The 26,753-nt window shown below is 41.6% G+C and overlaps 2 protein-coding genes across 2 annotated transcripts; both read right to left on the reverse strand.

Moving 5' to 3' along the window:
• Positions 1-729: 729 nt before the first annotated feature.
• Positions 730-15,120, reverse strand: lnpep (leucyl/cystinyl aminopeptidase). The gene is made up of 22 exons (XM_086206019.1): positions 14,720-15,120; positions 11,822-11,916; positions 10,344-10,546; positions 9,568-9,679; positions 9,209-9,466; positions 8,808-8,998; positions 8,548-8,686; positions 7,395-7,529; positions 7,159-7,279; positions 6,919-7,070; positions 6,728-6,841; positions 6,489-6,620; positions 6,190-6,324; positions 5,834-5,994; positions 5,667-5,755; positions 5,403-5,586; positions 5,113-5,269; positions 4,532-4,716; positions 4,177-4,338; positions 3,113-3,253; positions 2,920-3,001; positions 730-2,840 (listed from the first exon to the last, which is right to left on the reverse strand). The coding sequence occupies exons 1-22, from the start codon at positions 14,751-14,753 to the stop codon at positions 2,709-2,711; spliced, it is 3,114 nt and encodes a 1,037-aa protein (XP_086062145.1). The 5' UTR covers positions 14,754-15,120; the 3' UTR covers positions 730-2,708.
• A 523-nt stretch (positions 15,121-15,643) lies between these two features.
• erap2 (endoplasmic reticulum aminopeptidase 2) lies at positions 15,644-24,945 on the reverse strand. Its single transcript, XM_086206020.1, has 22 exons — positions 24,825-24,945; positions 24,507-24,598; positions 23,586-23,897; positions 23,314-23,500; positions 23,055-23,224; positions 22,816-22,954; positions 22,522-22,656; positions 22,312-22,432; positions 21,200-21,354; positions 20,963-21,076; positions 20,738-20,869; positions 20,377-20,508; positions 19,858-19,926; positions 19,590-19,765; positions 19,398-19,477; positions 19,091-19,274; positions 18,797-18,953; positions 18,524-18,708; positions 18,258-18,419; positions 17,977-18,117; positions 17,580-17,661; positions 15,644-16,947 (listed from the first exon to the last, which is right to left on the reverse strand). The coding sequence occupies exons 3-22, from the start codon at positions 23,735-23,737 to the stop codon at positions 16,795-16,797; spliced, it is 2,826 nt and encodes a 941-aa protein (XP_086062146.1). The 5' UTR covers positions 23,738-23,897; positions 24,507-24,598; positions 24,825-24,945; the 3' UTR covers positions 15,644-16,794.
• Positions 24,946-26,753: the final 1,808 nt, after the last annotated feature.

The raw sequence follows: 26,753 nt of genomic DNA on the forward strand, positions 1-26,753 counted from the left end.
TTGCAATTCCGTATATCTTGCTTCATATATTTGATGGCATCAGTCTGTATCTACAATGTAGTAAGTAGTGTGTGTACATACATACATATATATATATATATACAAATATACACACACATGTATATGTGTGTATATGTATATATACATATACAATATTACAATTTCAAGCCCTTTAAATAAAAGTCTCCAACAGATCCACAGTATATGATCATTTTCATTTAAATCCATTTTTAAATTAAATATTCAGAGAAGCAGACATGACGTCCACCAATTCCCAACAATTATCATGCACATTTCTGGAGGAACTTTGACGACCTCTTGTGGCACGACTGGTTAGTGTCACGTAGCGTCGAGGTAAACCACCTACAGCAGCTGAGATGCCATATTTCTTTCAAAGCAGCTCTCCACTCCAAATCCTCGCTTCCTGCCCTTGTGAGATATTTGCTACATCGGAGCCTTTCAGTCCATTTCTGTTTTGAGCAGCAACCTCTGAAGCAGGCAGCTGTTTGGTATTAACAATAAGTTATACACAGAGCCCAGAAGACTTCTCACCAAGTCCAGATGGTTGCTCTTTTTGCTATTCTCTTTTGTTTTGAAGCTACTCTGACTGTCCTATAGTAATGATTAGGAACAATAGCCATCTCACCCTCTTACTTTTGAGTGCTTTAAAAAAAAAACAACAACTTTTCGCTAAAAGTAAATTAACAATCATCAATCCCGAACCGAAACCACAGTACCAGTGTGTTTCCATAAAAGGAAACCAGCTTTTATTTATAATTTGTTCAAAGAGCAACAGGGTTTAAAAAAAAAAAAAGAACTGCAGCACATCATCCCAGTGCACAAACAATGACAATCTGATTCAGACATTTTCAGTTGTGACTATGAGAGCCGGACATCAATTCATTATCAATGAATTTTCTGATAAAACACATAATGACCAATTAAAATACATAAATTAAAATGTTTACATTTTTGTCATGTGTTTTATATCCAGGTTTTTCCTAACTAACCCCATGGTGGGTGAACAACGTCCCTGTTAATGTCTCAATTACACTGAGCGACTGAACAGCTTGATGACAGCTAGACTCCCGCACTTACTTACAAAAAAATGATTTCCAAATAACCTGCACATTAAATGAAACAGTCAGGGTGCCTCTTCACAGGTGCTTAAATACGAGCGGAGGCCCGGACAAATGGAATTTTGATTTGGTTGGAATAGTACCTACGTCCAGAAATGAAATACAAGGAGTCTCTGCGCTGCTGTCATTATGCATGTTATTAGCCTCAAAAACAAGAGCTCAGGCTGACTGCACATCTGTCATTAAATACATTTTGGAACAAAGTTAGGGGCGGAACATAAAAACATAATAAATAACTTGGCTACTCTTCACTCTCAGGAGCAACACGCCTGTTTGGAGCAACCTCAAACCTTCCGTATTTGTATTTGGCCGATGCTTACCAGACAGACATTAATGCTTTAAAGCCTTCTCCTGTACTATTTGTAGCTTCATTATACATTAGCCCTTAAACAAACATTCATCAGCAAATGACCTCCCTGTGTAAGTCAAGAAATACAGTAAAAAGTATTTGACCAAGAATCTTGATCAGTTCATTGTATACTCTTCTTCTTTACAAGCTATATACACAACATACAGCAAGTTTTAAAGGTCATAATAATACATCCAAAGCTGTAAAACATAAAGTTGAACATATTTACATTATAATTACACATTTGCAAACCCATAAGTGTGACGCAGCGGCCACACATCAGGCGGAAATGGTTCAAAATAAAACTTGCCTGATCAGAGCTGACCTATTTGGGCTTGTGACTACCAGAGAAATAATGACAGAATGAAAAATAAGTAACATTTGGCTCCAGTGTGCTCAGCTCACTCTCTCCTAAGACACACTGATAGCTTGAAACCAGCACTGGCGCGCAGAACGCCATCAACTGCACACAGTAGGCAGGTTTTCAGTACATTCAACTGAAGTTTGGTATTTAAAGCCATCGCCAGTCTCACACCGACTGTCTTGTAGTCAGTTACTGACATGGTAAATGCTCCAGGTCGCATGAACACACAATAACAGGCTGCTATTATTTCTGTGCTGATTTTGCAAAAAAGATAGCGATGCAGGAAAAGTTTAATTCTAGTCCATCTCTCAAGTACCGCTAACATCAACATCTCATCGCTGAGGAATTCCTGACAGCAGCATGAACATCCCATAGTACAGAAAAAGTCCTTACTGGTAGTAAAATGTTGACATTCTCCATATTTGTTCTTTTAGTGGCAATAAAATAGCACATTGAGTCAAGATGCCTGGGAGAAGGCTGAGTCAAAGGAGTGTCAGTAAAGCTCTGCTCTCTGAAAGCATGATTGTCTACTCTTGCGTGGGTTTTACAAGGTCAACAGTGTGGTCAACAGCGTCAAGTGTGAGGAGTTTGCATCTGACACGACCCTGCCAGACCCAAAACCAGAGCCACCCTGAGCTAGCAGCTACGTCTCACAGGGACAATCTCGGAAAATCAAACACCCTGACCACCCAGCTCGAGTACAATCTGTGGCTTGGATTTGTTCTCCTTGGTGAGGGGAGGGAGGAGACACATTCCTACAATAGTGCAAAGTTTGCCGTTGTCGTGACGACGAACCCCAGCTGCCGGGACAACTTTAGTGGGGTTGGGGGTTGGGGGGTTGGATGGAGTGACTGGGTTAGAGCCATTTTTGAAGTGAGGCAAGGTTCCTCTCAATCCAGCGCTGGTTGAGTCTGATGGTCTCCAAAGCTTCCTGCACACTTCGCATCTGAGAGCCGCGCTCCTTCAGACCGGAGAAGAAACCCTGCACCTGCACAAAAGACACAAAAACTATCAAGGCCTGAAATACCAGTTGGCGCTTCAAATACACTGTGGTATGGAAACCATACTTGATCGAGGTGCGTCTGTGTGGAGAAATGAGAGGTGGCAGACTTGATGATGCTTTGGATGGCAAAGGAACCTACAGGGAACCTGCAGGAAAAACCCAGTAACACGGATTAACTTTTGTTTCCTCTTTTCATTTTAGGCCAGTATTTGAGATATTGCTAGGTTACATACCCTTAGTGAACAGGGACCACTTACTTCTCTATGAGCTGGTTCCAGTTCTCTTGTATAAAGTCCCAAGCAAACAAGTACCCAGCGAAGCCTTTACACACAGTGTTGATGACCAAAGGCAACTCCTGCGTCTGGATGATATCCCCCCTCAGACCCGTCTTCAGGATCCTAGAGAAGAGAGAACATGACGAATCCACTGTTGAATGCATAAACACAACGTTGATCCACAGTCCTACATTACTGCATTCCTCCTCTTGTTTGGGTCGGCTGCCAGTTTTAACACCACCAAGGAGGCGATCTTTTCAGTTTGTCTGTCAGAAGGATTGTGCAGACACTATGAGGTGGATTTTCATGACCTGATGGAGGGGTGTAAGGAGGAACTCTTTAAGTTTTGGGACAGATTATTCATAGCTCCACCTAGTGGGGAAAGGACATAGGAAAGTATGTTTTTCCTGTACATTGATGTACTCCTCCTACCGGGATGTCAGATTTGGTCAGAAAAACCTAAAGAACTTTTTGATGTGTTACTTTGAAGACTTCTTGATTTAACAGTTTCACCGTGGCTAAGTGGCCAATTTCACTATGGAACAGGAAAGCGCTGTGTCTCCACTCCATGACCACATGGTCAGATCTTTTCCAAACTTCACCAGTTTGATGACACCGACACACAGAATTCTAGTCACTGCCCTACCAAGTGGTTACAGGAAGTCAGCATGATGTAACATGTCAAAATCAAAATCACTGCATTGTCTTCATGTGATGTGTAACGACATTGTAGTTTTCTGTAACACCATCTAGTGGACAAAATGATTTGGCCTCATTCACCATGGCGAAGGAGTCAACTTGCTGAGTGCTGTCTAGTTTTGAAATGCAGGTCATTCTGTCACTCTGAACATTATTTTGTAGACTTGCCTCAACTGTGATGTTGCTATGGAGTGATTTTAGATGAGTAGACGGAGAGTGACCGACTGACCTGTGATTGATTTCTTTTAAAGTCTGCTTGATCAAATTACGTATTTAAACAAATGTAGAGCAGGGAAGAAAACATATTGACCTTAGCCAGTAGGATCCTCCAACACACACGTTCTTACCATACTATCCTCCGGGTGTCTTGAGTCGATGCTAGGCCCTGTAGCATTTTTCGCTTCTCCGCATCGTAGGTGACATACACGTACATGGTGAGCAAAGACTCCCAGTCCTCATTAGACTGAGCAGCCACAGAGAATACAAGTCGCTGCAGATCCCCTGGGATCCTACGCAGACACATCAACATCACATTATAGTAGGTTTCACCTGCGACAAATTTCAGTTTACATTCTACAATTTTTATCTCACAAACACATTCAATAAATATTCGGTCCATACTCAAAGACCATTCCCATCTAATCGAGAAATAAATGTTTTGGTTTTTTTTTCAATAACACATTTCTTGTGTGTTGAACGTACCGGTAGGTCCCATTGGATTCCACGTACTGCTTAAACAGGGCTTTGGCTTGCTGAACACATTTTTCCCCCTCCAATCCACAAGCTGTCTCCAGGAGGGCTGAGCGCAGCTCCTGTTTAGACACACTCTCCTCCTCACCCCATGTTTGCTTGTCCATCAGAGGACCAAAATGGAGTAGAATATAATTCTGTCAAACATAACAAATATTTTAGTAAATAAAGAATACACCAGGTTGAAAAAATATTTGTGGAGAAAGATGTAACTATGTGAGCTTGTATCAACAACAGATTCACCCCCACATGTCCCAAACCCAAACTAGATACTTGGAGTGACGTGAGTTAACGTGTGTTTATAAATGATTAGGTTTTACTGATAGAAACATTTAAGGTGGTTTAGTTAAGGACATAAAAAGTATTACAGCACATTTTCTTCCTGATCTAGCGACTTACGTAAGTTCATTCATTTCAGGAAACATTTGAATACAAGTGAGGATCAGAATCAGTGCATTTACACTTCTACACAATGTGTTCCAGTCTAAATCTCTGGAGTGGAGGCGTGTGTGTGAGAATGTGTATGTTTGTACCCTCATGCGAGTAACGAGTCCCTGCTCTTGTCTTTTGCTGAGTAGCTGGTAGATACTGTTGAGCTGTAACAAAGCCTCCGTCACAGGGGCTGTCTCCGTTTCATTAGACATGTATTTTAGAAGGTTAAGGACTTGGCGGAAGGTCACATGGCCCCGTCTGTTAGCAACACAGGAGAGGATGACAAATGCAAGACACACAGAGAATGAAGACAAATATTTCTTTCACTGAGTGCGACTGAAATCACTAGTGTTTAAGGTTGTGCTGTTGTTAAAGGAAGTATTCAACCTGCCTGGAGAGAGCAAAGATGTTGTGTATAAGTGAGGCACGATCCTCATGAGTGAGAACGTTGACATTGCTGGTCAAGGCTTCTATGAGAGTAGCCCAGCCATCATCTCCGTAGTGAACGATATAGAAGCCAAAGTTTCTATAGTTCAACTTCAGCCACTTCACACTTTCTGGCACCTTCAGAGTTCCTGAAAACACACACAAATTCTCACTAAATTATGGTTTGAATTACATGGATAAAGTAGCATGTTAATTTGTTGTGTGTTACCTGTCTTTGTCTTCAGAGTGAAAACTTGTTTGCATTCAGGGGCTGAGCTGCAGCTGTCATTGACGTATGTCACTGGAATATTCCACAAGCTGCAGACAAAAAGACAGTTAGTCTTTGATCGTAGTGTGTTTCTGTAAGTGTGTATGACAGCATTTGATGTAGCCCACCTGGAAGTGTGTGTGGCATTGTCAGCTGCAAGCAGGAAGTGCTCCTGTGTGAAGGTCACCTGATCTCCCTTGCGGCTTACAGTGATCAATGGGAAGCCTTTCTGTGACGTCCATGAGCTCATCATCTCAGACACATTTTGGTGCTGATTAGAGACCTCAACCTGAGGACAGGCAGACAAAGCCATGCAGTCAAAGGCATGGTTCATTGTTTTTCAGCTATATCCCAAGATGGTTCGCCATGATTCCACCCCAAAACATTGGATGTTTGATCAATAAGTCAACCAAAAGCCTGTTTCATCTACAAACCACCTTGTATACAGTACATATCAAACGAAGACAGGCAGAAAAGCACTTACCTGTGTGAGGCTGTTCCAGAGGTCATCAGTGTCTGTGTTTAATCCACTGAACTGTTTTAGGTATTGAATAATACCCTTTCTGAATTGTTGCTCCCCTGGCAGGGAGGCATTTAGCATCAGAAGAATGGATGCACCCTAGAAAACAAAGGCACAAATCAGCCAGGGTAAAAAAAATACTAATAAAAAAAAAATGTAAAAGGGCACCGCAGCAGTGACAACTAAGTAAGGTAAAAATAGAGTCTGCTACTCATAAGCTGGATATGGAGGAATTTGTCATATAATAATCTGAGTAACTGCACCTTCTCATAGGAGACAGAGTCAAACATCTCTTCCACCTGCTCTGGTGTATCAACCTCAGTCGACACAGCATGAGAGGAATTAAGTGCATCCTTGTCTAAGGCTCTGAAACGCACCGCCAGGAACAAATTACCCTGCAAAGACACAGACGATGAGTTGCCAAGGCACACAGGGAAGTACACGATTTAATCTGCTTCAAAGTATGTGCAGAATAAATTTGGAGATGATAGTATGAACCTACTATGTCCATCTGGGGCAGAACTGTCTGAAGAGACATGTACTGCATGTAAGTGGCAAAGCCTTCATTGAGCCACAGGTCATTCCACCAGCTCATGGTTACCAAGTTTCCAAACCACTGGAACACAGCAGAGTTAGATTATAACCAGGAGATCATTTTGACACAGTCTCAGCATCTGTCCCAAACAAAAGTACCTGATGAGCGAGCTCATGTGCTACAACAGACGCAACAACTTGTTTCTCCAGAAGAGACGACTGTTTTCCCACCAGCAGGCTGGTCTCTCTGAAGGTTATCAGACCCCAGTTCTCCATGGCTCCAGCTAGGAAGTCTGGGATGGCTATCAGGTCTGACAAGAGACAGAGTATATTGGATTGTTTCAAGGGGAGCTGAAGAATCAGAGGGGATACCTTGAGAGTGTGCATCTGTGCACTCACCTAGTTTTTTGAGGGGATAGTCAATTTCAAAGAAGTAATTGTAAAACTCCAGAAGTTTGGACACTGTGTCCAGAGCATAGTCAGTGTGCTCCTTCTTCTCTGGTATAGAGTACACAGACACCTACAATACACAGACATATATCCACATCCAAACTTTTTAACTGAGACGTCCCAGCGCCACTGAATATTAAATGTGAACATGTAAACATGCAAAAAGATGTCAGCATCAGACCTACCAGGATGTCAGATACATTTCTGCTGATAGGGGTAAAGTTACCAACAATGAAGGCCACCAAGTAGGTGCTCATGTTGACACTGGTCCTTTCAAATTCATCCTGCTGGAGCCCATTGGGAAGTGTTGTGGTGTAAGCCTGAGACAGACAGTGAAAAGACAAATGCTGGTTTGCCATGTTGTCAGACTGCAGTGGAGGACAGCCCTCTTAATTAAGCCATGGTAGCTTAATTACTTCTGGGTCACAGTGGGAGCAAGAATGAGAGTTTCTGAAGTCAGGAAATGAACATATTGTACTGCACAAGAAGCATCTCTCTATTTAGGGATGGGTATTATTAGGATTTTAAACTAACATGCCAGCTTTTTGACATTCTCCCCAGAGGCAGACAAGATGATAAGACACCCCTCTCTCCTCTGTGCGTGCAGTAAAGTGTTGGGACCAACAGGGACCAGCAGACTGCAACTTTACTTACTGTATGTCAGTGAAAGGTAAAGGAGGGGAAGGTTAGCAAACCTGTCTTGCTCGCTCAGCTTCCTAAACCTGTTCCTCCTCTACTCTGTGCTGTGGCTTAGGATCTTAGTTTGTCAAGAAGGAATTCTCCTCATCCTCTTATAAAGTTGGCCATGATTAGTAGCAGTCGCTCTTCTAGCCCTCAAAAAAAGGCTTTGGAAGATGACACTTTTGAGGTCTTGCCTCAAATCACTGTACTCAGCAGAGACAGTAGGGCGAATATTTGATTATCTTTGACAGAGGTATGCTAATCTACCCACTGACTATCATCCATAAATGTAAAATGACTTTTTTTTTGTATTTTTGAGTGGCAACCTTACCAGGACAGATCAACCACAAGCTTGTGTGCACTCACCGTTCAATCATTATTTAATTTCCAGTTCCAGAAGAAACTTAAACTGTTAAAACTTGTATCTGAAACACGACACTATTAATGCCACATGTACGGTAATTTAGATTCAATTTAAATCAAAATTGTATTTGTTAAAAGTTTAAAATCAAAACTTTGCATCTCAAATATTTCCACCCTTTTATAGAGAGTACTTCAATGCTAGAGTGGAAAAAATGTCAACCACATTAAAGTCATGCCTTGGTATCTTTGTAGGGTGTTTGACCTCCAGAAACTGATTCATGAACATCACAGTACCTTTGGCATGTTGGATAGGGTCATTAAATCTGGTTTTCTGATTATTTTAATCAAAAAAGAGGCTTTGAAAGATGGCTCATCGAAGCAAGGGAAGGCCTTCCTCGCTGACAGTGGCTCAAACTGGGTTGCAGCGAGGACCCTGGGGACAGGAGAGAGATGAGCAAAATTTTACCGCACTGCTTTGCCTAGTCTAGAATACGGACACGCTCCTCATAAAGGATTTTATAGGTTCTTAAGTACCACAAGCCATAGCTTATTACCTTTTGATTCCATTACTGTCAGTGTAGGAACTGTTATAGAAACCATCATAGGTGTGTGACAGGTTAGCAGAGTAATCCAGGGTCAGTACACAGTACTGGCCCACCCCCAGGTCCTCAGAGAACTTAACAGCTATCTGCTGTCTGGGCTTGTACTCAAGTAGAGTTACATCTCTGGCCTCCGCGTCACCCAGCTGGAAGAGAGAAAGTTTTATTTCACAGTCAGAGGACAACATGAAAAAAACAAAGACAAATGTTAAACCATACATTTTGTTTGGGCATAAAACACAAAAAAATACCATCTTTCTCCACACTTGTGTAGGACCAGATAGGTGAAGAATGAACTGTTAATCATCTCTCCACTTTGTCAATATGCTTAAAACTGAAATCTTGTGCTTTCTAACCTTAAAGGTAGCTTTGGTAATGCTGAGATTATCACTGTGCAGAACAATGCGCTTGGTGTTGTGAAGCACAAACATGTTGATAACAGTGTGACCGGTGAAAGTCATGCTGCTGAAGTCAGGGGTCAAGGTGAGGTTGTAGCTGAGAGGACGGATACTCTGAGGCAGCCGGAACTGTGCCCAAGGAAAAACTTCCCCGTTGCTGGACAGAGGGTAGACCTGCTCAAAAGGCAAGGTCTTGTTTGGTTTACGACAACCCATCTGCAAAAGAGAGGAGCGAGTTTAATGTGTAGGAATATTATAACATCTACACACAGTCACAAAAGCCAACTAAAATAAACAAAAATTATTTTTTTTCTTACCTTGGTAAACGTGCAGCCAGGTAAGAAGTACAGCACCATGGTCATGGAGGCTACGATCACCAGGAATAACACACACACAACCATGGTACGAGCTGAGGGTCGGGAACATGATCTGAGGCAGAGAAGAGTTGAACACTACCTCAACAAGTAAGTGTTTAGACAGAAGCTTCAACGTGACATTGTTGGTCAACGTGGTATTGTTTCGCACCGTCTTATCAACTAAGTTTACTCAAAAATGTTCAGAAAGTATCTGTAATCTTTTGGAATAATGTTTTTTAACCTTCCCACCGACTTCTAGAGACTTTGTGTTGTTTTATACAGGACCATGAAATTGAGAGATAGTAATAGTATTGGATTAAAGAGCATTAAAATTAAAGACCTGTTGTGGCAAGCACTTAATAAACACACTGAATTTTTGGGGGGTGAAATACGGCTTCAACTTGTTACTGGGAACCTCTTCACCTGGTAATGGTGAGGAAACTGAGACAATTACACAAGCATGTTATGTTCCTTACTATAGTAGCACTGCGGTCCAGACCAACCACCCCTCAGGAAAAACTAATTTCACCCTCGACTAACCATAGATGTGATTGCACTTGATAATGCATCATTAATTATATCATCGATACTTGGTTTTAAATTAAATTAGTGTGTATCGGCGGTTACATACGCCGCTTATATTTGAGACGACAACTATATCGTATAACAATGGAAAAACAGACAATCTGCCTGCATCCTCCTCAGCATACCAAACAATAACCTTCTAAGTGCACTACCTGGGTGGAGGTTGTCTGGTGTAAGGGGAAGAGCTGGATCTGCTAGCAGAGCTGCGGTTCATGAAGGACATCCCCAGCAGACGGGCTGAAGACTCGCAGTCCTCTTCATCCTCATCCATGTCGTTCTCTCCCAGTCCTCTCACTAGCAACCTTGAGCTGCGAGGCTCATACACCACCTCATCTGGGTCGAGGGCCGGAAATGTCTGCATGTACAGAATATAACTGTTCTGTAAGCTGTTCAGTATGTCCCATATGATGCTGAAATGCTTTCCAAGGGAACATACTAAGGTCTAGGGGTGAAAAATGACAGGAATATTCAAAGTTGGAAAATTTCACAGGGGAACTTAAGGGGAATATATGGAAATTAACAGGAAGATAATGGAAATTTGGTGGTAATTTATACTTGCTGTAAATTACCTTGTCATAATCTGCCATAAATGTTAACATTCAAAAGTAAATGCCCCTCGCACATAACTGTCAGGCTTGATTCTTGGGGCAAATGACGGCAGGAGGTTTTAGATGAGTTTAAAAAAACAAAACAAAACTGTCCTTGCAGACTAACGGTCTGAATAAGCTTGTTCATGCCGTAATATCAAGACCAATAAAAGAGGAACTTCCGCAGCCTTCCTGTGTGCCTGTGTATCTTTTAAACAAATTTAAACATGTTGTATTTACATAAGTAGATATGCATGTAAACTGCCCCATACTAACTTTACTTGGGTACTTCTGCAAAACCAAAATATGCAAAGAAAAAATTCCCCCAAATCTGCCAGGTTAACTTCACAAGGAAAATTAATGGAAAGTTTGCACTCCTTTACAAACTCAATAGGAATAGAGCCAAGAATGACAAACATTTGGGGCAGAGGCTAGCAACACTTCATCCGGCACAGATGACAGATGAATCATACAGAACAGAGTGTAACGTGTCTTTTTATAGTTGTTGATAAGAAAAAGTCATGAGCATAAGGGAAGTAAAGGAGAATCTAATTTCAATATTACTTAAAAAAGCATCATGATGATGCAATGCGAGTACCAACAGAATTTGAATGCGGACAATGTGGTGCAGAGAAATGTAGGTATAGTGGATCTGAAGTGATAGAAGCACTGTTTATACTATTAGAAGAAACAGAATTGAGAATTACTCAAAACACAAAATGGTCATAAAACACAATAGATGGTTGAAGCTGATAAATCTGAAGAACATCAAATGAATCTCAGCTTGTTTTGTTTGATCATTTTTTACCACAGACAAAACCTAAAAATAGTTAAACGAAGGCACAACTGTCAGTCCTAACGAAGAACATGTTAATTTGAAAACTGAATTATGATTCCAAATGGGTTCCAACAATTAGATTTGCAGATGGAGTACTGGTACGAAATGTTCAGTAGTACAGGTCTGCATGGTTTTAAGGACCATAGGCTTGTCCTGGAAATGGAGAAGTGTCTAACATGTATGTTGTAAGATGACACCAGCATACCGGAAAAGCCGTGGAGTCTTTGGCCAAATCCACAACATCGGGCTCTTCTTCAAACAAGCTATTCTCAATCATGTTCCTCGGTAGGTTGGCTCGCTCTAGAAGAGGAGGAGGAGGAGGATGGATGAATAAATCAATTATAAAAAAACTGATGTGTGAGAGAGAGGATTAGATCTTAATTAGTGCAGCACAAGAAGCACAATGATTTTGAGCATGACAGCACACATGTTGGGGAAATGGCTTTATTTTTGTAAAAGGCAGTTTTTTTTTTGTTATTGCCATTTATGTGCTTTATTGCTATGTCTGTGTTTTTATTGCTCGCTTAAGTTTGTATGTCTGAGTTGAGAGCATTTCAAAATATCAGTCAATTGTGTGTGCAATATTCCTGATAACCAAACATTGATCTTCATGGTTATGCGCAGACGCACAGTGTTTTAGCATATATGCAGTATTTGTTCGTGTTACAGGTTTGAGCTGGGAGTAGAGCAGCAACAAGCCTTAATTCAACACAAAGGGCTGTTCAAGAGAACACGAGGGCTCTTTTTAACAAAGTACTGACAGAGTTTCGTCAGTTTCCTGTTGGTAAACCTCCTGCAGTATTTCCTGGTAGTTTGACCTACATAGAAATGGTTCAGGAGTAAAGATGAAATCTGAGACACATCGGTTTTCCTTTCCTATTTCATTCATTTCACCACCACCAAAGTCAATACTAGCGAAGAGCAAATACAATGAAAACGTGTTATCTGGCCATGTCACATGCTGCTGCAGGTTAATGATGTGTGTGTTTCCACAAACTATCCTGCACATTCAGCATCATGACAAGAGTTTTGCCTTGTCTTACAAAATCCTTGAAATTCTCCCACAACTACTTCCTCACATCGGCAACAATCGCAGACATGTTCACCTTCCTAATTTGATAATAATGAACACAGTAAAACACTGTCCGTCACACAAGTCTCCATTACTGCCTCAAGTTCCATTCATGCTTCACAGGGCAGAGCAACTCATTTCCAGTCTCAGTTAGTAGTGATGGATTTGAGGAAGGAAGGAAAAAAGTTAGGGAATATGCACTGTTAAAGCAAGCAGACACTAAACAGGTGTGAGCAAGAGGAAAAACGAGGATCCAGATATATGAGAAGGGGATTTAGCTCCTTGTCCGTCCTGTACAATGTTTCTGAAATGAGTGTGTGGGCCGTCAGCCTCCTTGTCTGGTCCACGCTACTGTGGCATGATTGTCTATTAATAGGCTAGGAGCTAAGAGGTAGGCAATAGTCTGTCCAGTGAAACAAATTTCAAATAAGCCAGACAACAGCGGTAACTAATGTGACTCTATTTATTTGACAACTGTTAAACAAGATAAAATCAACTGAGGACTAATTCTCATTTACAGTGATGACCTGGCCGAGAGGCGTCAACAAGAAGACATATCACCTAAACACGGTCTAAAAAAAAACACATCGAACATGTGGGGAAAACCGACCGACAGACTTTTGGCAAGTTTGTATATAAATAGAGAAGCAAAGCATTTCATTTGCTGACTGTGCTCTTCTGGTTTACTGACAACATTTACAAAGCCTACCTTAGTAACTGGTGCGTTACCAAACTCACCTTTCGCCAAGGTTTTTGTTCAAAAAAAGTATAATGTAAAAACAAAACAAAAGTTTTAAAATATTATTTATATTTATTATTTTCATACAATTCGAATTTATCAATCACATGTAAATCAGGATCTCAAATACCCCTTTGATTACAAGTAAACTGTAATTACTGATGTAGCTAAACACATTAAGAGGGTCATTTAGAGGATGTAACTTTGACCCCGGTAGATTTTGTGATGATTACTTAATACTCAGACTCTGCGTAGCCACAACGCTGTAAGGAGCTGTTCAAACAGGACTTAAGGTAAGCAAGTATCCACAAAAGCTTCCTCACCACCTTCGACCACAAGTGACATGCGACGTGAGTTTATTTAAAATCACTGAAGCACTCATACAGAAACAGGAAGTGGAGCAAGTTTTAATTAGTGGGACTAATGGATGAAGGATGAATTCAATGTAGAGTAAAGTGAAGTGAACTTAAAGAGGACATAATGAGAGCAGCAACTGTAACAGACGCAACTTTCACTTGTAAAATAAAAAGGTATCGTGTAGAATGTGTAGTTTTATCTTTGATACCTTTGTAAACTCAATTTTAAGAACATTCCAAGTTTTACTTGAGTAGAATTTCCACTAGAGACTTCTACCAGGGGACAATTTTATCTAGGAATTTCAATTTTTACATTAGAAACTGCCTTCTTCCTCTGCAACAAAGAAATACCAGTTCATCACTTTTTGTTGTGTTGTGTGTGCATTTGGCCTTGTTTGTTTCAATGAAGCCTTTCTGTGACCCCCAAGGGTTTACAGAAGCTGGTAGCCACAGCTGAGCATGTGCTGTCTGTTCTCCACAACAAGACAACGCAAACTGAGAATACTGGGTTGTAACCTGTGCTGACACTGCCATGCTACATGCCTGTATGTCAGACATGCTCAATCTGACGAGCTTTTGTTAAATAGATTTACATTAAAATGCTGAAAACTAGACGGTTGATCCACACCACCACATCTTAAAGGGAATGGCTGTAAATTACCATATCAATGCAGACAGGCAGCCTGCTGCTGCTGCGGCGGCGAAGTTGCCGTTAGTTTCCGAGATGCCCTCAGCTGTGTAAATAAACCAGTGATTCATAGGACAGAAAGGTAGCTCTCATTTGGCTTGTGAGAAGTCAAAAATACCCGTCTCAGCATGTGTCCTCGGGTGAATGTCACTCTCTGAGCGCTAATGACCCGTTAGTTATTAGCTGGCCTGCTGCGGTTAGCATGCTGTTAATTTACAGTAATGACACCGACCGTCTCCCTCTCTTACCTGTGACGTTACCGTGGCTGTCAAAGGGATCCATAGTGGGATATCTCAATCAGCTTCTAGCGTCCGAGACTGAAAGGGAACCTCAAACACGTTTATCGGAGCTCGACAGCCGTGATGGTTTTACAGCCGGGGCCACACCACAGGCTACCAGACGCCCACAATAATGTGTAGCCTGTCCTCACAACACCGACGTTTAGCCGCGTCTTAGCTAGCTAGCTTGAAATTAGCCAACTTCTTACAATTGTAGCCAACTGACTGACTGACATTTCGATGAATGCCCTTTAAGCTCAAACTACGTTTAAAATCCTCATACAAAGCCGCACCAGGAAATAACAAACGAGCAAATGTCACTTTCTGTCCTCTTCGACCAGTTGTTGACAACCCTCGCCATCGAACTACAATCCTGGCATCCGATTGGATATCATTCTAAGGGGCGGGGCTTGACGGTCTGATACACACACATACACACGCTAACGATGATAAAAACGTACATTTTTTTATTCTAATTTTTTTTCATCCCAACCCAGACAGCTATATTAATTATTGCACACAAAGCCCAGTTTGTTTTAATACCAGCTGGACGTTCACATTATTTGGTGACATGATCGATGAAATGAGGATGTTACTTTAGTATTGCAGATATGTATTAATATCATGTCATATAATAGTATATTTTGATGCATTATGCTTTAATAGTACATAAGTAATGGCTGTGGTATTTTATATAAGCTAACCAGTCAATGATCTTATCAGATATGGTACTTTTGTTTACCTATGTGTTGTTTATAACCATTATTATTATTTTCTTTTCATTATATCTTTGTTTTGTTTTTTTAATTCTGCTTTAGATCCTAATATAATAAAACAGAATAAACACAAAAGACACACTGGTGACAGGGTACAATTAACCTGTTTATTATCTATCAATGCAATAGTTGTGTGTCAATCATCTTTCTCTCTCTCTCGCTCTCTCCCCCTCTCTCTCCTCACACACACCCACCCACACACACAGCCTCATTGCCAAACACAAAGTGGTTTTGAAAAACGTTTGCTGAAAATTTATGCAACACTTTTTACATAAAAAACTATATCTCCAGTGATTTTCCACACATTACAGCTTCCAAAAGAGGGGACAAAATTTAAAGGTACAATGTGTTGGTGATCAGAACAAGCCAGCACTTCATATTCCACATCCTCATCCCATCCAACAAGGGGCAGAATATTACCAGAATGACTACTTTTGTTTGCAAACCCAGAAATTTGACTCACCATGGGTTCCCTCGAGCAGATGCAAACAGGATTTTTAGATTGGATTTTTGATCAATGCAGAAAATAAACTCTGTGGTAACAAAAGTTGCTTCTTTTTTTTTGCTTGGTAATCTCTCAGATATTGAAATGTAAACCCAGTGGTTAGACATAAAAAGGTAGAACTATGCCATGAACAGAGGATGATGTCAACATCAACACCACTAGCATTACGCATCTGTGTTTGGCGCAGTGACATTTAATGTCTGGTACATTCTCTGGAGCCTCATTCTGCATTTGTTAGTAGTTACTGTTTTAAGACACAAAATAACCCTCAAAATTTAGAAATGTTGTATTAACTGTGTACTTTATGCCAGAGAACGTAAAAATCCATAATTAGATAAATAAATAACCCACTGATTTGAGACGAGGGAACTGGACATTCAACAATGCTAAGTAATCTCTGGGTTATAGGATTAATTCATGTGCCACTCTATTGTAAGAAAGAAGAAACAAGGAAATGCTAACTTCCTTCACATTAGCCACAAGGTCAGGTCAACACTCCTCTATAGTCACAAGGTTTGGTTAGCGACTGAAAGAATGAGATATATAAATGAGTTAAAGTTGGGTTTCTCCATAGAGAGAACATCGTCTTCCTGTCACTCAATGAACACAGAGAGATTCTCCTCTACGTTCTGCAACACCGGTAAAGTCCACTATGACTACTACTCACGATCGCCCCCTTGAGTAATAAAGATCACATGGACTGGTGCTGGCTTGTTTAGGCTGTTAGAAATAATTACTTTAAAATCTCAATCAGCACCTGTAGATCAGCTGTCTTTCATTTTCTCAATAAGCCAGTTTTTAAGAGTCTTTAGGTTCCTCTGCACCCAGAGAACATTTTTCCGTACATTGTCCAGGGCAACCTGAGTAGCTCTCAGCTGAGATGCCTGATCTTTGATGGACTCAAAGAACATCTGTACCTGGGGAGTCAAACACAAATGCAACAGAGAAATTAAACTATGGACCAAAAGAAAAGGAACAAATGGTTAATTTCTGAATTAATTTCAAGATCATGGATTCTTTTTGTTGGTGCAGTGTGAAGTGTGAGTCTCCATGTTCCGCCTGTTCCTGTGTGGGTTCTCTCTGGTACTCCAGCTTCCTGCAACTGGGATAGGCTCCAGCCCCTCCCCCCCCCCCCCCCCGTGACCATTCACAGGAGGATAAGTGGTAGAAGATGGATGGACAGATTCTTAAAATGGTTCGAATCCATTGGCAGGATATACTGCAGCTATTAGCAGTATTTCACAAGGTATCAAGTGACTGTAAGACCATTTGCAGATATCATCTCAATCATATAAAGGATGTACAAAGATGATCTAGAAAGTCATTGTTTCCCATTCATCATGCAGCGTAATTGGTGGTAGTATGATTCTGTGGGTGCCTATCTTTGATATTTTATTTCAACATGTGTTTCCAGATTTTTTAAAAAAGGACTATTAAAACAACTGTGGTGATACTGCTGACATCTGTCAGTACATTAGACACATTGAAAGTTCAGTGCATGTATTGGGGCAAACAGAACAGCTTATAACATAATGAAAGTTGTATTTACTTCAGTGAATTCCTCTGGGGATGAAAACTGGCCTGTGGTGCCAATGATGATGTTTCTAATACAAACTGAGCCCAGCTGGAGTCTGCAGAACAGAAGAAGGGAAGTCAAAAGACCAACAAGTCTTCCTGTATACAATTTAGAATTCAAACTTGGAGCCAAATATTGTCATATTATCAAAACACACATTAGTAGACTTGGAATTGGACTAATTCAAAGCGACAAAAAGACAGGGTTTACTGGCTTACACACCCCTTTTCATCCAACTCACAAGACGAGCTTGATAACTGAAGCTGCCTTTTCCTGACATCCTAAAGCCACCAAAATATTACTGTAATGCTTTAAAAGGGTAGTTTTCAGTTCATGTTCAATCTCTTTGTTTCTATTTTGTCATACTAACTTTTGAACGAGTGTGTTCCAGTGTTTTTTAACAAAGTTCCAGGCGAGGTGATGTCCGTGTGGGTTTCTGGCCATTGTCAGGATGAGACCAGACAGGTCCTGGGATCGTATCACCTTCCCTTCCAGACCGAGGTCTAACAGCCTACAACACAAACATGCATATCAAACACAACAACAAAGCTATTGCTGCAAACCTGGAGTAAAGACTCAGAATCAATTCAACCTTGTTGCCACATGGTGGCAGCATTGCTTATCTGAAGAATATTGTGAGGAGAAGCTTACCTTTGTAATTTGTTGGTGTCTTTGGTGCTGGTCAGGGCGAACAGGATTTTATCTTTTTGTGCCGCAAAAAGGGAGGTATTGTATGTGTGGAAAAGTGAATCCCATCCATGATCATCCTGTGCTCCGAATGAATACACCGTCTCTGCCACATCAGTGGGCAGGCTGGTGGAAAAACAAGCAGAAACATGCATGTCAGGTACATGTGACTCTCATCAGCAGCGGTTGGACTGATAGCATGTCTTAAAATGTGATCTAGAAGCACAGACTTGACAGATCCATTGGACAGAAGCCAGTCTTTGAAGCATTGACGCGCCTGGTCCAGACACGGGGGGTCATTCAGGTGGCACGCCAGAGAGAGGAGCTCTGACCTCAGCCGTCGCTCCGTCATTGAGCCCTCATCGCTCCATGTTTGCTGGTCAATGACACCACGGAAAAAGCGTAGGATGTACATCTGGACAAAGCACACAGAGAAACAAACTCAAATTCATACTGACATTAGTTGCTTAGATATCAATCAAGTGTTGTAGTTGTCACCTTACCCCCAGGCTGTGTACTAGATCAACGTCATCCCTTCTCTTGACCAATCTGTAGAAGGCCTCCAGGTAGCCCAGTCCCTCCAAGAGAGGCACTGTGTGTGTCTCCAGTTGCAGATAACCAATCAAATCTAAGGCTTCATTGAGCGGTAGATAACCTGCCCTTTAGAGACACACAAGTATCGCTAAAATCATATTAAATGAAATAACATGTTTTCATATATGTAACTGCAGACATGAAGAGAATATACCCCCAGTTATTCCACAAAGACCCAACAACAGACACAAACATCTCCTTACGTGACCAGTTGAAAGGCGTTGTGTATCAAATGAGTCCTATCTTTGTAGCTCAGAGCAGTGTGGTTCTCCCTGAGGAGCTTCGCCATCTCATCCCAGCCGCCATTCTCATAGTGAACCACATAATAGCCCGTCATGTCTGAGTTTACCTTCACCCAGCTGACCGCCTCTCCTATGTGCACACTGTCTACATAACACACAAATAAGAAACCCTGTATGTTTTAGGTTACGGTGCAGTAAAAAAAATCAGGACATTGCTTGAATGTAAGAAAGCGTGTGTGCATTAAGTGCGTTGTCTCCTCCTACTTACCTGTGTGTGTCGTCATCAGGTGTCTGTGGACGACACTGGAAGCAGCAGTCTTGTATGTCAGTGGGATATGCCAAAGATAACTACACAACAGACGAACATTATTTCATTTTTAAACCCACAACCTAAAACTGACAGTTAAATCAGTCGCCTAAATCAAGGTCTGTGCTGATATCAGTGTGTATGAACGTTCACCCCTTTTGTAGTGTGGCCCAAAGCGGGTCAGAGGGCAGAACTGTCCTTAGGAACCAGTCCTGTCTTAGTCGCAAATGAGTACCATCTCTAGTTACGGTCACCAGAGGAACACCTTTCTGCAGGGTCCAAGTGTTCATCATGACTGTCAAGTCCAGGTGCTCCCCTGCAAACAGGTACTGTCGAAGAATCAGAGGCAACCAGACACAAGGTCAGTGATGAAAGTGCTTAAAGTCAACTAGGAAGGCATGTTCAGCATACGTTGACTCACTGAATTCTTGTGGGCCTGGCTGCTGCTGTAACAGTGCTTTCCTGATGTGAAATCCTCTTCTGAGCATGTCTGGAAAAGTAAAATGACCCCCTTAAATTCAGTAAAATGTGGCAGCATTTTTGATGCGTACTATAGTAATAAAATTATATATATATAAAATTTTCTAAAACCCTTGATTCCTCAAGATTATCATGTGATGCCCCCACCCCCCATCTGTTTCAACATGACCCCTCAGGGTGTCCCAACCTCCACTGAAGCCCCAAGTCTAAGTTACAGAAACATGCAATGTCGAATTTATAGAAATGGAACCATTACTCTTTGTTCTTTATCTAATTATACTTAGCAAAGATATAAGCTTGTTGCTAAAAGGCCGACAGCTCCAATACTTCTTATCGCAATGCACATCTCAGTTCACTTGGTCATTCACAGTTGGGTGTTGCGGCCTCCTCACTGTGCACTCTTTTCCCTGCACTATTTTCAATGTATCACACAGAATATTACTTTAATGTGTGTTCATACATTTGCCAGACTGTCCCACAGGTCTTGGTTGTGTGCATTTCTGTAGCTGTGTTTGCGAAGGTATCGTACTATCCCTCTCTGGAACACATCGTTTGACAAGAAGTGTCGCAGCATGTGCAGGACACATGCACCCTGGTGGCGGAGACAGCAAAGACTTTTTTAATACAACAAGACAACATACTGCAAAAAAGGAGTGTTTTGAATGTGAACAGATTTTTTTCTCTTTTTCTACAGGCAATACAAATTAAGATTGAACTGGTTTATGATTTTTTTGGTGAATGATTTTGCAAGTAATGAGTTTGCACCCATAAAAATTCGATTGCTTTGCAGCAACAACTTCTGAGTAAAACCGAAGACATACTTTGTCATATGAGACTGTGTCAAACATCTCTCTGATGTGAGTGGGATTCTCTGCTGGACAGGAAATTGGCCGAGAAGAATTCAGTGAATCATAACCAACTGCTGCAAAGCATGTGTGTAATAGATATTCTTCCTGCAGGAACACAGAACAGGAATTATCAAGCATTTCTCAAAGGCCCAATACCCATCCATTCCTATTAACTCTTAGATTAAACAAAGCACAAACCACTTTGAGTTCTGGGTAGGTGGCCTCAACTGAAATGTATTCCATGTATCTGGCAAATCCTTCATTCAGCCAGATGTCATTCCACCATTCCATGGTCACCAAGTTACCAAACCACTGCAAGTGAAACCGATTTGTAACTTGTGTGGTCAATACAATCAGCCGTATGAGCATGTGGGCTACTGACACTAGACAAACCCTTAAACATGTTCAACAGTGCAGATGCCCTGTCAGTCTCACCTGATGGGCAAGCTCATGACCGATCACCATGGTAACCCACATTTTATCAGAAATGGAGGATGTGAGCGGATCAAAAAGAAGGCTGGTCTCTCTGTAGGTGGTCAGACCCCAGTTTTCCATTGCTCCGGACTGGAAATCTGGGATTGCTATCAGATCTGAAAGAAGAAGAAACCAGATCAGAAATAACAGCCAGGGGCTGGAAAAGAACACACGAGCACATGTGGCCTCACCCATGTTTCACTCCGTTTTACTGCTTTTTTCATTAACCTTACAGGAGAAATAGATAACTCCGTCAAGAAAGTGATGTTCTTGATGCTATTGGTCTATTTTGCTGTCAGTCGGATTACATAAAAACTATGAGGCTGCTTTTCATCAGACTTGGTGGAAAGGTGTAGTATGGGCCCAGGAAGAATCCATTAAATCATGGGATGGATCCATTTAACACAGCAAAATCCTGCAATATTTTGTTTGGTTATGGTCACCTTGTCAGATGTACATATAGTGCTATTGTGTTTAGTAGATGGGTGGCACAGTGGTGCAGTGGTTAGCTCTGTCACCTCACAGCATGAAGGTTCCGGGTGCAAGCCGGGATCTTTCTGTGTGGAGTCTGCATGTTCTCCCTGTTCCTGTCTGGGTTCTCTCTGGTCCTCCAGCTTCCTCCCACAGTCCAAAGACATCAAGAGAGGACGAGGCTGATCGATACTCTAAATTGACTGTAGGTGTGACTGTGAGTGTGAATGGTTGTCTCTACGTGTTGGCCCTGCTATGGACTGGTGACCCGTCCAGGGTGGACCTCTCTCCCAAAGGCTGCTGGGATAGGCTCCAGCCCCCCCCCCCCAAAATCTGAATTCAAATCTGTTTTAAAAATGTATCCTGTGAGTAAACATAATGCATCTACTGTAAATCAAACCATACTTGAATCCTCACTTTTTCCTTCCTTCCTTCCTTCTATGTTATTATTTTTTCTTTATAGCCAGGAAGCTGGACTCAGGCTTCACATTAGCTCTTGAAAAAGGCATCCCAGATACTTAAGGCCGCTTATGAAAATCAGACAACATGTGGAGAGAAAACATTTAAAAGCTCAGAGGTTTTGGTTATGGGGAAACACTGACCTTGTTTGGGTAGAGGATAGCGGATGTTGAAATATTCCTCATAGAAGTCGAGCATTTTGACTGCGACCTCCAGGGCATAGTGGGTCTGAGGCCACTTCTCAGGAGCAGCGTAGATGGACACCTATAACCATGCAACAGCACATGAAGGATCAGAAACATTTATGACTGTGATATTGTCAGTGAGGGATGAAGAGTAAAAGGACATCCCACCTGCACTCCAGAGGACGTTGGTGCAGTCACAGATTTGAAATCACAGATGACGAAAGCTACGAGGTACGTGCTCATCTTAACGCTGGCAGCGAACTGATCCTCCAGCAGGCCACCGTTCACTTCAACTGTCTTAACCTAAAACATGCAAATACTTAAGCACTGCCATTTTTCCACAAGTGATACATATATATATATATATATATATATATATATATATATATATATATATATATATACACACACACACACAACACTATATATATATATATATATATATATATATACAACACTTACTACGGGCATGTTTGACAGAGAAATGAACTGTGAACTCCTCCTGATCTTAACCGAGAAGTTAGCTTTGAAGCTTGGCTCATCAAAACAAGGGAAGGCCATCCGAGCACTCGTGGGCTCAAAGTGAGTTGAGGCTAATATTCTGAGAAGAGGCATAAGAAAAAAAAATGATGATACTGCACGGACAATACTGTACTGTTTTTGAGAACTCTTTGTATGAGATGCTTTGAAACAATCTCTACCTGGTCTCTCCTGCACTGGTTCTGTACGTGCTCTTATAGAAACCATAGAAGCCCGCTGTAAGCTCTGCCCCAAACTCAATATACAGGAAGTACTTCTGTCCACTGCTGAGCACTCTGGGAGAGAAAATGCCTATCTGCTCATGTGAAGGGTTATGAAGAACTGGAAGAACCTAGAACACAAAGAGAAGTTGGCTTCATTACTGCTAGCAATGAAAAATAAGCTGCACTAAAATAATAACTGTTTTGTATTCATGACTACCTGGTCAGACAGATGAGCGAGGTTCTGGTCCAGTATGGTGGCCTTGGAGATGTGCAGCCCCTTGCTGTGTAATACAACCCAGTTTGTGTTGTTCTGGACGTCAATCTGGATATGCACTGAGCCAGTGAAACTGAGACTTGTGAGGTTGGGATGCAGAAAGAGGTGGTAGTGCAGAGGAATGATGTACCTGAGATGAAGGAAGACATAAAGAAACTCATGTATGTGATTATTCATTATCAGACTCTCCCAATAAATACAAATATGGAGAATACCTCGGTAGGCGAATGCGGCTCCAGGGGAAGGACAGATTGTCTGTACCCAAAGGAGATTGTTCTCCTGGAGGATGAGGAGAGCTTGATGCTGGCTGTGACCCAACTACTGACGCGTGGATCAGAAACAGTACGAACAACCCCACTAGGACCATTGTAGAGGAAACGTCTTTGAGCCACAAACAGAACAAACAGCCAACCTGGATGGCAGGCTCACAACGAGCGAGGAAATCATCAAGTGGATGCCTGCAGGGGCAGCTTGTCCAAACGTAGCTGAATCAAAAAAGCCAGGCAAGTTCTCTCTTTTTCTTAAACCTAAAAGATAACATGGGAGAAAACAGGCAACACATTTCCAGTTAAACATACCAGAGGTTTACCTGTGCTAGAATGTTATTTACCAGCATTGTAGATACTAGTTTGAAATCTTACACATTCATTGTTGTAAATTAAGATTCATAATTTGCAGCCATAGTAAATAAAAAGCTCTCCCTCCTTTAAAATAACTCTGCTGTCAGCCCAACAAAGCACCCTCTCTCTGTCAGCTCTTCCTGACACAGCACATGTTGCAGTACACTGTTGTTAGTTTCATTTGTCTGTAAAAAATGTTTCTAAGGTTTCATCTGCACAGTTTGGGTCAGTATTGTACTTAAATTCTTCGATTAGAGGTCAGATTATTCAGGTACATAATGCATTTCACCTTCGATGAGACTCAAAGTACTGTAGCAACAATGGAATCACATGTTTTTCAATGTCGGACAAAACCAGATCAGGACACAGCTATAACTGTAAGTGACAACAGCTGCAGGAGCAGAGCTGCAGTTCAAATCAGGTTGCACTTAAGCTCTGTCTTCTACAAAAGATTCAGACATTTTACCAGACATGTTACTAACAGTCAAAATAGCAGCAAGAGTCAGAAAGCTTTACCTCGATCATTTTAGCTTCATCTTTCTTTCAATCGCCACTGCTGGGTTTCACTTTCTCTTCTAAGCTGCTGCCCTCTGCTGAGACATAACCTGCTGATGTGAGACAGACACAGCTTCACTGGTGAATGTCTTATGTAATATATTTTCCAACAGATGCTGTTAGAGGATTCAGATGTTAAGAGTTCTTTGAGTGCAATAAATATTCTACCTAGATGGTTGATGTGAAGCCCTTTTTGATACAAGTATTTATCAAACCGTAACACAGTTTTGTGTGTGTGTGTGTGTGTGTGTGTGTGTGTTGATGTAATCAAGTTCTCACCTCAGATCTAACAGCCGTAAGCAGACGTGTTTTCATTTACTGTCTACTTTTCCCGTCTCTGTCCTGACTTCAATTATCTCCCTCTTCAAAAAGCAAAAAGCAGACTGACACATGTATGTGATGGAACTCACACTGTCTCCCTCTCTCACTGTGTGTGTATGTGTGTGTGTGTGTGTGTGTGTGTGTGTGTGTGAGCATGTGTAATAGGAGTGGCGTGTGTAAGTAGGAACAAAAGCTACGGGTATGTTCTCAATGGACAAAATGCTGATGTTAGGCAACAATTGAATGTGCGCCTATATAGATACACTAAAAGTGGTGAACGTTGTGTATGTGTGTGTGAGGGGGCATGTGTGTGAGTGTGTGTGTGTGTGTGTGTGTGTGTGTGTGTGTGTGTGTGTCTGTGTCTGTGTATGTCTGTGGGTGTAGGAGGGTCCATTGTTAGTTTTAAGGTCACAACAATGAGACATGTCAAACTCCCATAATGCAATGCACTTGGCAAAGCAGAAGGCATGCCCCCATTTAACACATACACACACACACATACACACACGAACACACACACGCACACACAAACCTGGATACCCTCCTACAAAGCAGCTATCACTGTATGCATTCAGCAGCCATGACAGAGCCATCCAGGGGTCTATTTTGTCCTCTCATCATTTACATATGGACTGGTGAGTGCAATTTGGGGGGGTTTGGGATACATGATGAAGGGGATGAGCGAGAATGATGAATGAGATTAATTTGTTACATGAAGTTTCTGCTTTCTGACTTCTAGCATGAGCATCAAGGATATCTATATTTCTGCAGCAAACAGAAAGATATGTTTTAAAAAATTCCAGTCTACTAATTTTTCACAAAATACTTTAAAATCTGGTCAAATATGCTATGAGTTATTACTCACCACCAGTCTTACCTAATATTAACACTAGTTCCTTCTGAAGTTACAACATAAAAAGATCTCTGCTGTAAAATTTTTTTTTACAATTTTTAATTAGAAAAATGCAGTTATGCAGTAATTAGAGCTGTGATAATGTTTAGAACCCCTCACAAGTTAATCAGTTGATAAATATCTAAAATACAACAATTATATGTCATTGTGTTTGCACCAGTAGATAGACAGCTAGACCTTTTCGCCTCCCTCTGCTCCCCTTTCAAATCCTCCTGTTGTGGTCCTGCTTCCTCCTCCTGGACCAGGAGGGGTTAAATGTGACATGCTGGCCTCTCTGGCTCCCCCAGTCCACCTGTCAGGGGATAGGCTGGGTTGGACTCTGCTCGTATGTATGGTGAGGGACTTCAGGAGAGGGCACCTAGAGGTCAACTGGAGGTCACCGTCAGATCATGGCCTGATGTCCAGCAGCACTCTCTACAGCTTTCCTACAAACAGGAAGCGCCGTGACCATAGCGCCGTGGCCATTGTCACGGTAGTGACCAGAAACTGGCCATCCTACAGCTGCTCTATGAGTCGACAGCGACACCCAAGAGTCATCAGGAGACGCCACACCCCCTCAGGTAGGATTGCATATCCAAGTTGAATCATTTTAGATTATTCTTGAACACTTTTATGATAATTTCAGATAAACAAGACAAGAGCTGCTATGAAGCTGTAGAGACAGGAGGTAAAACTGAATTGTTTTTGTCAGTCTTTTCCTGTAACCCACCTGGAGGGGGTTTCTTCATGCTGGTCTGGTGGTTTGGTGTCCAGGTGTTGCTGTGTGGACGGACACGATGATTGTCCTGGTGATGAGGCTGCTCCTCCTGAAGATGGTCATCTTTAACGCTATGATGACCATTTATGCTGTTATAAAGTGGTAAGTGTAAGTGCCTTCATTGGATTGCAGCGCCATCGTTCAGAGTATTTCCCTGTTCTTTAACTGTGTGGCAAATCCTCTGAAGCTGAATTGTGTGTTGAATCTGTTTTAAATT

Source organism: Aulostomus chinensis, chromosome 6 (genome assembly GCF_037954235.1).
Source record: "Aulostomus chinensis isolate RoL2024-O1b breed Wild chromosome 6, RoL_Achi_v1.0, whole genome shotgun sequence".
In the NCBI taxonomy this organism is placed as follows: Eukaryota; Metazoa; Chordata; class Actinopteri; order Syngnathiformes; family Aulostomidae; genus Aulostomus; species Aulostomus chinensis.

What these genes read in the sequence shown, in the direction of transcription:
- erap2 (XM_086206020.1), bottom strand. Translation starts at nt 23,737, where the DNA reads ATGGTCCTAGTGGGGTTGTTCGTACTGTTTCTGATCCACGCGTCAGTA. An exon ending in CCTACCCAGAACTCAAAGTG is followed by an intron (nt 20,870 to 20,962) that starts GTTTGTGCTTTG and finishes GTGTTCCTGCAG; the next exon opens with GAAGAATATCTATTACACAC. An exon ending in TGTGGGACAGTCTGGCAAAT is followed by an intron (nt 19,927 to 20,376) that starts GTATGAACACAC and finishes TTACTTTTCCAG; the next exon opens with ACATGCTCAGAAGAGGATTT.
- lnpep (XM_086206019.1), bottom strand. Translation starts at nt 14,753, where the DNA reads ATGGATCCCTTTGACAGCCACGGTAACGTCACAG. An exon ending in CCCTATCCAACATGCCAAAG is followed by an intron (nt 7,530 to 8,547) that starts GTACTGTGATGT and finishes TGTCTGTCTCAG; the next exon opens with GCTTACACCACAACACTTCC. An exon ending in CTATCCCCTCAAAAAACTAG is followed by an intron (nt 7,071 to 7,158) that starts GTGAGTGCACAG and finishes GTCTCTTGTCAG; the next exon opens with ACCTGATAGCCATCCCAGAC.